General features: G+C 49.7%; 1 protein-coding gene across 1 annotated transcript; it reads right to left on the minus strand.

The window, feature by feature from the left end:
- LOC139918424 (synaptopodin 2-like protein) lies at window positions 1–11,011 on the minus strand. Its single transcript, XM_071907819.2, has 5 exons — window positions 10,910–11,011; window positions 8,196–8,347; window positions 7,631–7,933; window positions 7,087–7,487; window positions 1–3,812 (listed from the first exon to the last, which is right to left on the minus strand). The coding sequence occupies exons 1-5, from the start codon at window positions 11,009–11,011 to the stop codon at window positions 955–957; spliced, it is 3,816 nt and encodes a 1,271-aa protein (XP_071763920.1). The 3' UTR covers window positions 1–954.
- Between the last annotated feature and the right edge of the window lie 121 nt (window positions 11,012–11,132).

An 11,132-nucleotide genomic window follows, 5' to 3' on the forward strand; every position in this document is an offset into this window, starting at 1 on the left:
TGAGTCATGTCTATTTTTATTCAGCCGTGTGTCTCTGTGGCAAAGAATCACAGCTAAACAGACTTGTCACACTGCTCTTGTTTCCTATCAACAGATCAGAAATCGAGTCTAAATGCCTCCCCAAAAACAGTGCTCCTCACCCTGTGAAAAACCACAGAAGAAGAAAACAACAAAGCGCACACCGCTGCAGAGTGCAACTACAAACATGACACTCGCAGTCATCAAACACAAATCCTGGCAGGTTCTCACTTGTAATATATAACAACAAGGGCATTAATAGTGTACACATGGGAGAGGCTACATAGACTGGTGAAATGCCACCTATTCTGATATGATATGGATGGGAAGGAAACAGGTAGGATGTATACAGATTTAGGCTAAGTCAAATCCCCACCTGTTACAGTTCATCAGACACTGTCTCTAACATCTCTATTTGTTGATGTCTCTCCTGTCCTCGCCATCTTTTTTCCCACCTTCAGCTACTTCTCTCTCTCCACAGGCTTGTCTTTTACACATCCTCCATTCTTCTGTCTATTCAGACGTGGTTCTTTATCATTCACGTTAAAACAATATTTACAGAAAACAACATTATTTCAGTTGTCCTCAACATGTCTGTCTGCCCCTTCAGTTTGCCATCGATTTCCATTTTTTAACCTGGCCTTTCTTGGGTTTCCACAATATATTACATTTCCTTTGCAAAACACAGTGTTCCCTTTAACTATGATCAAATGCAATAACAAATGAGTCGAAGTAGACACGGTTACATGAAAGTGATAAAATGTGCTACATGGGTGTCCGATCCAAGCTGATGATCATGTGAAAAAACATGTGATTGATTAAATCCTAAACTTCAACGCCAAATAACAATTCTACAAGTACTGAAAACACATGGACTCTGCTCTCTGTTGTTCCCTTAGTGCAGCAGCTGGTCAGTTTATTGTGTCCAGTGTCTTTTCAGTGCGTATTGGATCCAGGGCGCCAGACGCAGGGCTGCAGCCCCAGGTTGGAAGTGCTGAACCTGGGCCTGGGGACCCTGGCTGGTTGGGTGCTGCTAGATACGGGCCGAGAGGCGCCAGCAGGGCCCAGGGGACTCAGATCCGGGGCGCTTTTAAACTGCCTGTTGGCCTGCACGGTGCTGGAGGGCTGCAGGTGGGAGAAGGTAGGGGCTGGGACTGGATTGGAAGCAGGAGCAGAGGACAGGGTGGGGAGCTGAGGGAGGGGGGCGGTAGGGGCAGGGGGAGGCGGGGGAGACAGCGGGGAGGTGGCCCACTGAGGCTGCGGCTGGTAGGGAGTGGTGGCCGGTTGAGGCTGAGGCTGGTAGGATTGGTAGGGGGTGGGAGCGGGCGCGGGCGGAGGGGAAGTGACATCAGAGCGCCACAGCGGCTCTCCTAGCGTTGTGGCCGAGCGAGGCACGATCACTTTGAGGGCGGGCCCTGTGGCTGTGGGAGGGGGCGTCGAGAAGCGCCTCACCTCGCATACTCGAGCCGTCTTCATCGGCCCCTGGCCACCGCCTGGCGTTCCTCGCTGCTGCTGATAGGTGGAGGTGTTCTGGGGAGTCCCGCCCCCGTAGCTGAACAGAGAAGAGTTGAGCTGGTAGGGCTGGTGGCTCATAATGTCCACAGGCTTGATGCCCCCTTTCTGCCCTCCTGCCTTAGATCCACCTGCCTTTGCCACCTCTGTCTTTTGTGGCTTCTGGGCCTTGGGAGGGCAGGAGGGGGAGAGCAGGGGGTTGTAGCTGATAGGAGGTGGAGCGCGGATGTTGGAGGAGTACTTCCAGGCAGCAGGGAGGGAGGGTGTGGGCGAGGGCTCCCTCATCTGGGCAGGGGAGTAGGGTGCCGCGGCGACGGAGGGAGATCGCTCCACCACGTAGCGATCCATCCTGCTCTGCCTGCGGGCGAACAGCTGCCCTCCCTTCCCGCCCAGCTGTGGCGCCTGCGGAGCCTGGGGTTTGGGCGCTACAGGAGGAGGTCTGGGCCCCCGCTGGGCCTGCATGAAGTTACAGGCCTCGGCCCCCAGCCTCAGCCAGTCCTCCTCGGGCCCCGACTCATGCCCGGCCTCCCCGCCGGCCCCGACCCCACATCCTCTAGGCCCCACAGAGCTTAGGCCTGTCGCAGTGTGGTCGTTCATGTTCTGGAGCATGGAGAGCAGGGCCGGGTTCGGGGAAACGTCCTTGTTGTTCTGCACCGAGCAGAACATGGGCTTCTTGTTGCTGCGTCGACGGGCCTCCTGCAGGATGCCGGTGCGAGCGGCGGGGACGGAGATGCGCTGCTCACGTGTCGCCATTGAATCAGGAGCCTGGGGAGGCGCTGCGGTTGCCATGGCAGCGTTTGGAGTCGCAGCGCCTGTCATGTTGATGTAGGGGTTGAAGGACAGAGGTGGAGGAGGTTGGGCCTGGGCAGGAGGATGAGGATGGGGAGGAGGAAGAGGAGGGGACAGCTGGGCCTGGATGTAGACCTGGGCAGGACCAGGGGGATGTGGGGGGGAGAAGGGAGGAGCAGACATGCCAGGAGAGGGAGGAGGATAGTTAAGACCAGGAGGAGAGGGAAACAGTTGTGGGACTGAAGGGGAAAAGGGCTGAGCAGGTGATGGATAGACCGGAGGAGCAGCAGTAGAGAAAGGTGGAGCAGCGGAAGGAGAGAACGGGATGGAAGGAGGAGAGAAGGGGGAGGCATGCACTGAGGACTGAGGAGAAAATGGCGGTGGGTTAGTGGGAGGCTGGGAGAAAGGAGCTGAGGCCAGAGAGGAGGGAGGCGAGAGCGCTGAGGGAGGAGAGTGGACAGAGGGGGGAGTGTGAACAGATGAGTTGTTGTTATTTCTCGGAGCGATGTAGAGAGAGGTGCTAGACACCGCTCTCCTGGCATCTGGCCCCGACGGCTGGCGAGGAGGCGGGATGGTCACCATGGTAACGGCCGCCACGGGTTTGGTCACCGTGGTTACAGTGGTGGGTTTGGGTTGGGGAGGGCGGAACGCCACGGGGGTAACGGATGCGCGAGCAGTGGCAGGGCCAGGGGTGAAGGGGCGCGCGGTGCGGTTCAGAACACTCCCTGGATTAGGACTAAGGTTGATGTTCAGGTTATGATCTGAGTCTATGTTTGGGTTAGGGTTAAAGTTAGGATTAGGACTAGGATTGGGGTTGCCGTGGTGTCCATTTTGATTTTGAAGGGGTGTCTGAGAGGGCGGGCTCAGAACAACACTAGCCCGGCTCACAGCTACTGACCCCCCATTGGTCAGAGCCACAGCTGGGGGAGACATGTAGGCGGGGTTAGGAGCGGGGTGGGCATTGATAGGCTGCTTCGTGCCGCCGCTCTCCAGCCTCGAGCCCTGATAGGCCGAGCCGTCCAGCCCTGATACCTCCAACCCTGGGCTGTGATTGACAGAGGTCACAAGCCCTGGACTCTGATAGGTTGAGATGTCCAGCCCTGGACTGTGATTGGTTGTTGGAGTAGCTGGTGTAGTTGATGGGCAGGCGGAGCTTCTCCTGTCCAGCAGGTCTAGATAGCCACTATCCCACGTCGGGTCAAAGGACGCCGAGAATCCCTCTTCATCGACATCTGAGCCACTTAGGAAAGAACTTCCCCCTTCTTCCTCTGTCTCCCCTCCTGTCTCTCCCTCTGTCTCCCCTCCTCCGTCTCCCTCCGCCTTGCCAAAGCAGGTCAGTGTGTATTTCTTGGCCCTCTGCCGGCGCTTCTTGAACATAAGCACCCCTTTAGAGTTGGGGTTGGGAGCATCAGTCAGCAAAGAGGCAATAGAGCGGCATTTAGTACGAGCCTCTTTCACCTGCTTCTCCACCACACTCTCCCCGCGCTGCAACTCTGAAAGAGAGGAAGAGGAGAGACAGAGGGGCCAAGAAAGAGACGAAGAGAGAGGAAGGAGGAGAGAGAAAGAGAGGGGCAGAAAAAGAGAGAACAGGTTATGAGACTTTTGATGAATACATAACAAGACGCATGCAACAAATAACGGAAACTACACCTCACCGACTCCGAGTGGAGCCTGATTTATGCAGTATTATCTCAGTGAGGAGCTGGGATGAGGATTACCAATGATGGACAGGAGAGTGTGTTGTGGATTTAGAACAAAGAATTCCTACTGCTCTCCAATGTTGAGTCACACACTCCAGGAAGGTGACATCAGGGTGTCTGTGTTGCGCGTTTGTGTGTGTGTGTGTGTGTGTGTGTGTGTGTGTGTGTGCGTGTGTGTGTGTGTGTGTATCTCTGTTAAGTGTAAGGCTATTTGAGTCTTTTTAGTATCTAGGCTCATCTCACATGAATATCCTCACAAAAATACTTACAACATATACCACATAACTACAGTCTGATGCAAGCTCTATCTCACTTTCATACATTGACAAAAACAGTTGCCTTTACCAAGATACAACAACAACCAATGTAAATACAGGAAATGTATAAGACAAACACATAATCAGAATATCAAACTTCATGATATTTCAGTTTAGCCATGAATTACTTTTGCATACAGTAACAGATCCAGACCCACATGTAATCATGATGGAATCATCTCTACAGCATAAAACCATCATAAGATGCACAATTAGTGATAACTCAGTATTAGCTAAATGTCTCTATCATTACCTTCAATCATCAACATCAGTCAAGTCCACTAAGTCCAATACCAACAAACATTAACAACATTAACATACAACTTTCACAACCGCTTGAACTGTAATAACTTACTATAGTGCTAGAAAACAACACAGAAATTAACTAATTCGGATTTATTTGAAAAAAACAAACATTGACTTCAAACTGTATTAGTTCCAGTTTCAGTTATTCTGGATGTAAATTGAGTTATATGTGCGAACAAGTGTGTATGTTTCTTACCTGCGTACACGGTGTGTGGGACTGTGTGTCCACCCAGGTCTGAACCCGAAGGAGATGTGAGGTCCCTCATCTCGCAAGTGTGTGTGTGTATATCCCTATAACCTCCCTCACACACACCCACACACACACACGCAGAAGTGGAGAGTGTCCAGTGCCACTCTTAGGGGGCACCGTTTAGTCTCTCCCTCTGTCTTCCCCTTCATCTCTCAGGCCACGGCCCATGTAAAGACCTTTGTCTCTTTCCAGCAACCCAAACCAACACATGATGTCAGCCCACTATTCCTGTCTGTCTGACAGGCATCGAGCACCTGTCCAGGCCCTCTCTGTCTCCTACACACACACACACACACACACAAGGACAGGGAGACCCCTCACCCGAGGATGTTTAGACACCGTGTCATTGAGTGTGTGTGTGTGTGTGTGTGTGTGTGTGTGTGCGTGTTACTAAGGCCAGTTATAGGTTATAGAGAACGACTTGCTCATAACTCTTTGCTGATCTGCCATTCTCTGCTGTTGCCACTTCACTCCAGACCCCTAACTACTGCGGCCACACAACTCTATACCAGAGCCAACAATGCCATATCCAAAGCCAAAGGTAATGTGTGTGTGTGTGTGTGTGTGTAATGTGAGAAAGGGCAGGTCCCCGGCCTCCTCAGTCAACAGTCTGTCACTATTGTCCCCCCGTCCCGCAGCAAAGCCCTAACCTGAGCCCTTCAGTCCTTAGCCTCTGGTACTAGAGGACAGGTCTCTCATTACTGTAACGTCTATTCACAAGAAGTCACAACTCAGTCACTGCATAGCTATTCAGTTTGATCATCACCATCACTTGATCATTATTCACTATCTGTGCGAAAACCATGAGTTAATACAGAATTATAAGAGTTAAAAGTTGATAGCACAGTAGAAATCATAAACCTGTTTCTGTTGTGCGTACATGTAAGTGCATGAACATCCAACACACACATATACCTGAAATCACACACACTCACATATATACACACACACACACACACACTCATGTGAACACACAGGAACACATGCGCACATACACAACATATTCAGCTGTGTGGCTCTGTAAGTTGGAGTTATGTCCAGTCTGTCCATGAGAAGCATCAATGCCTATAAATACAGTCAGTGAGGCAAATGCTCAGAATACTGACAGAGGAGATAGACTGCTGTTGCGGGGGGCAGAAGAGGGGAGGGGGGGGTGGAATACCTCTGTAGATATCTGGTATATCTCACCCCCACCATGGCCTGCAAATCCGGCTTTGAGGGAGGCTCCAGTTACAGCCAACAACCACTAGAGGGCGATCTAGCTGTAGATTTTAAGCTGCAACATTAAGCACAGCTAACAGCTGTTGATGCCCCGATAAACACTAAGGGAATCCTATCTAATCTATCTCATCTGATCCTAATCTAAATCAAAAAGTAAAAACACTGCGCTCAATTAGGTGCATACTACTGTTTCTTTTTCCAATCCTTTTAATCTACCAGCTGTAGTTACTGTGAGAGAAGAGATGTTCCTCCTCTTGGTTAGCAGCTGGTGGTTAAACTTGCCAAATTACTGACAATCATTCCACTTGGAAAATTGGTGAACTGCCGGTCACATCCATAGCATGCCATACATGACTGTAATGAGTGTGTGGTGTAAAACCGTGGTTAAAGGTGCTACAGTATGTGTAGCATTCTTAAACATAAATATATCATTGTCAAAATAATTGGTTGCCTCACGCTAATGGTATTGTTAGAGTTTCTCAAAATTAAGACCACATTTCTTGTACACCCCGTTAATACATGTCCCCCCTTGCTGTTCCTTTCCCCCCTCCCCCTCCTTGGTGTCGCTCCAAGTGTGTTTGTTTTCTCTTTGGCTTTACGGAAGAGGATTAAAATATTGGAAGTGATTTCTCCATCAGGCTTTCACTCGTTCCACCATCTGCCATTGCGAGAAACTTGAAAGCTTTACCTCTCTTTGTGGTGGAAGAACAGCACTCTCTTCCTGCCATAAAGCAATCTACCTTTGTGCCGTAAAGCAATCCAGCATATTTCCCACAAAATCTGACCCGATGACAGATGCTGTAAAATTCGGTGTAGAGGCCAGTAGAGGCTGCCAATCTTCTCAGTGATGGTCTCGTACGTTTACGGCATTCATAATTCTGTCTCAAAATTAATGTGGTAATGAATTATTGATGTTTAAATGCTACACAAAGCACCTTTAATAGTGTAACATTGTTCCATGATGTATACTCACTGGCTTGCCGTGCCTTGTCCATGTAGGTGGTGGACAGCTCATCGCTGATGGGGGTCAGCTGCGGTCCCACCATGGGCACCAGCTGTCGACCAGACCCCAGCATCAGAGCCTCTTTAGCCCGCTCAGGAGACACCAGCGGCGGGCAGGTGATCCCTACGCAGCCCCCAGCCTCCTGGAAGCCACTATCCCCCTCTCCCTCCCCCTCCACCAACCCCTGGTCAGGGGTCGGGGTGAGCGTGTGAGGGGTGAGAGTGTGTGGGGTGTGCGCTGGGGTGGCCCACTCCATCTGGGGGGGCTGGTAGACCAGCTCTCTCCGAGGGACGCCAGGTAGACGATCCCCCAGCTCGGGTTCCTCCCACTGCCCCTGCGAGGAAACCCCTCCATCTGGGGCGCTCTCGTACCTTAGATCAAAAGACAAGCATTTTCTTTAAGTTCTAACGTCTAAACTTTTGAGATTATGTGAATATTGTTTATTACAAGAGAGGGAGCTAATAAAGTAAAGGTAAAGAATCCCTGTCTGATCCGCCTCCCCTACATCTCTTACCCGCTCATCTCTGAGGTCTCCTCCTCCTCTTGGTTGTCATAGCGCCCAGGTGAGCGTGCATGAGGAGGCGTGCGGCGCTGGCGGCGGTGCGTGTGCGTCTGTGTGTCCGCATCGCTGTCCGTCTCGCCGTAGTAGGCCTCGCTGTCTGGAGGGGAGGTGACGCCCCTGGGCCCCCCGGTGGGGGAGAGGACAGAGGGACGGTGGGAGGGCAGCGGGGCCCCAGGAGGAGACAGGACCCTCACCAAGGAGCGGGGGGTTACAGAGCAACCAGAGTGGGATGAGGAGTGAAATCCAGAGGGAACCCTGGAAACATACAGACACAGCAGATGATCTATTACGTTGATTTTTCAGCATACAAAGAAATCTGTTTAGTTCTATTTACTGTATTTGTGAAAATGTGAAATATGTGGCAAGGATGTATGATATGGATATATGTGGCTAGGTCAGAAAGTGTGTGACAGTATGCAATACATGTGGTGTGCATATGTCTTTGGTTTGTTTGTGTCTGTGTTTGTATGTGTGTGTATGTGTATGTGTGCGCGTGCTTGACTTAGCATGCTCTGACCTCTTAACCCTCAGGCTAAGCGTGGCTCTCTGTGTGTCGATGAGGCTCATGGCCTGAGCGTGACTGAGCTCTGCACACACATGGTCGTCAATAGCAACCAGCTCATCGTCCTCCTTCAGGCCGGCCCTGCATGCTTTGCTGCGCCTGCGTACCTGCAGGGAGACAAGGGGTTAATAACACATTAGTACACATAGCTGTGATAAAAAAAGATACCAATCTATTCATAGTGTGTGTGCTTTCCCATCCCTAATCTTCACCTTCCAGGGGCCACAGCACCAAATTATATATTGTTGGCCTATACATTGTCTAACAAGTATCCCAAAACTGTGAACAGTCTCACACAGCTTTGTTTGATTGTAAAGTTATTGGTAGATTTGAGTGTTAAATTATCAACCAAGTGATTTAATTCAAAGGATATTGGCAGGCCTTGCCACCATTTCTGATATAAATACAGTATTACTGTGATAACTCTATCCTAACACTTCTCAAACTTTTTTGTTTTCTGGAATTAGAAAAAGTTGTATTTGTATGTTGCGGACCAGCAAGCAACAATACCGCCATCTTCAGGGACAGCTTAAATTAAAACTAATTAATAGTCAATCTCTATAGCAGATAACCTGCCGTCATCCTACACAATCATCCAGATGGAAACTTCAGTCTACTTCCCATTTACCAAAAAGCCTGTAGGTTTGCAGACCAAGTGGGGAACACTGACTGCTCAGTAACGTCCCAGAGACTGGCACCCATCTCCAGTCCTGACCCACCGAACACTGCCAGAATAACTCCTGAAGTCATTAAGCTATTATAGCTGGAGGGGGGGGGGGGCTAAGAGATGATGTCATAGGATCCTTCAGGAAGTATGTCTGTGGGGGGTTGGTGACTGATAGATGGGAAGCAGTGTATTCTTGTCGGCTAGATTGCAGTTTCCCCTAAAAGAAGTAGATAAGGCCCTCCTCTCTCGCTCTCCTCTCACATACACACCAATACACAGGCCTTATCGCAGTCGCCTCAGTTGGAGGTAAAAATGTTGAGTGGAGGCGCTGTGTGTTCCCACACCTACTTGGACCCTTAGGAGTGCACTTGTGTGTCTTTCCCTTTATCGGTATCTCTTGACCCAATAACCCCATTCACTCACTTGATTGCGCGATTGTATGAACATGTCCAAGGACAAGCGCACGCTCAAACTCCTTATCTCACTCTCTTTCTCTCTCTCTCTCTCTCTCTCTCTCTCTCTCTCTCTCTCACACACACACACACACACATACACACACAGCAACTGAGCATCATGAAAGAGGGGGTTTGAACAGCTGCATCAGCCCTCTGGACCAGGGGGCATTCGCCATGTGTTCCCCATATACCCAAAATAAAACCTAGTGGGAAAATCAACCACATTCCTAGACAGACCCAAGACAGGAACTAGTGTGATGTGAAGAAGAATAATACCTATGGCATTAGAATAAAAGCTTTTTAAGACAGGAAAGAGTGTGCGTGCATGTGTGTGTCTGTGAGTGTGTGAGTGTGTGTGAGTGTGTGTGTGAACGAAAGGCCTTTTTTCCATGCCCAGCTTCCAGCCCCTCTTAAATGAGCTATTCTGATCCTCTAGTTCGCACTCCATTCCCAACTGGGCTTATCTGAGGCATGCCTCACTTCCACACACACATACATACGTGTACGCGCACACAAACACCCATGAGAGGATGCACACATACACACACCCAAGAGGAAGCAAACCCTGATCAAACTAAGGTGACCTTATCTGCTTGAAAATATTGGGTAAAGAGAGGTGTTTGGTGCCAGAGCCACTCTCTTTATCTCCTGCCTGACTCCATATTCAATCAGAGGTTATGACAGCTTATGAGTGGCTAGTGAACATTTAGGTTGGTCAGTGTGAGCGAGGTCACATTCCTCCTCTCCAGAATAGCTTTTCTTATTAGAGAGAACATTCTGGACTGTCAACGAATATAAGGACAGACACAAAAAGCCTTTGGAGAAACCAAACCAAAAAAAAAAAACCTCAATCCCTGTGCTTAAAGTGGACTTATCGTGTCTCACAAGCATTCTATACTGACAAATCCAAAACAAATTCATTGTCTATGATGTGCGCATTCATACAGCCACACACGGGTACACACGACATCAACATAAGGAGTGCATGCATGCGCGCGCACACACACACACACACACACACAGTTCATTAATTCTCTGTGTCTCAGATACACCTTGTTTCTGGCAGAAATGTTTGCTGTAACATTAGATTCAGAACCATAATAACAAGAAGTACCTACTAATCTAATGTATGTTTGTTGTCAGCATATAGTGATGAAACCCAAGTCAAGACCAAAACTCAAACGTGTCCACGCTACGTAATCCTCTCACCCACAAACCCCAACTGAAACATGACAGGCAGGTAAAACTGAACCAAGCAGCAGACATCTGAGCTCATAATGTAGTCAAAGCAGTGGGCAATCGATCCATTTTATTCAGAATCTAAGGATATTAGCCAACAAGGTTCAAGCTAGGCTTACGAACATAAACTGCAACCACATTAACCACTATTGAAACCTCAAGATTGACCACAGGCCATGCAACAAGGCCTCAGACCACAATTAACAGCTGCAGTCCCTATTCAGTCCATCCACTCATGTTACCACCTTGGCACTAACTTCTCAGCAACACACACACACACACACACACACACACACACTATACAGTACCTTGGCCACCTGTAGTGGTTTGTGGTGCTCTGCTCCTCCCTGCAGTCTGAAGCCCCATGGGGCTCCTCCGGACAGGGAGACCACGACCTCCTCCGCTACCATCCTGCTCACAGCTCACAGCCTGCTGTGTGTGTGAGGGCCTCGGAGAGACAGAGTGCGTATATGTTGCTCTCCCCTTCTTCAGTTCCTCACACTATGCGAGAACCAAAAGAGTGAGTGAGGC

The sequence above is a fragment of the Centroberyx gerrardi genome, chromosome 20 (genome assembly GCF_048128805.1).
Source record: "Centroberyx gerrardi isolate f3 chromosome 20, fCenGer3.hap1.cur.20231027, whole genome shotgun sequence".
Lineage (NCBI taxonomy): Eukaryota > Metazoa > Chordata > Actinopteri > Beryciformes > Berycidae > Centroberyx > Centroberyx gerrardi.

Excerpts from the sequence above, each read along its gene's own strand:
- LOC139918424 (XM_071907819.2), bottom strand. The coding sequence starts at position 11,011 with ATGGTAGCGGAGGAGGTCGTGGTCTCCCTGTCCGGAGGAGCCCCATGG. Across the intron at positions 7,934-8,195 it reads CTTAGCCTGAGGGTTAAGAG|GGTTCCCTCTGGATTTCACT; the intron begins GTCAGAGCATGC and ends GTATGTTTCCAG. Across the intron at positions 7,488-7,630 it reads GAGACCTCAGAGATGAGCGG|GTACGAGAGCGCCCCAGATG; the intron begins GTAAGAGATGTA and ends TTTTGATCTAAG.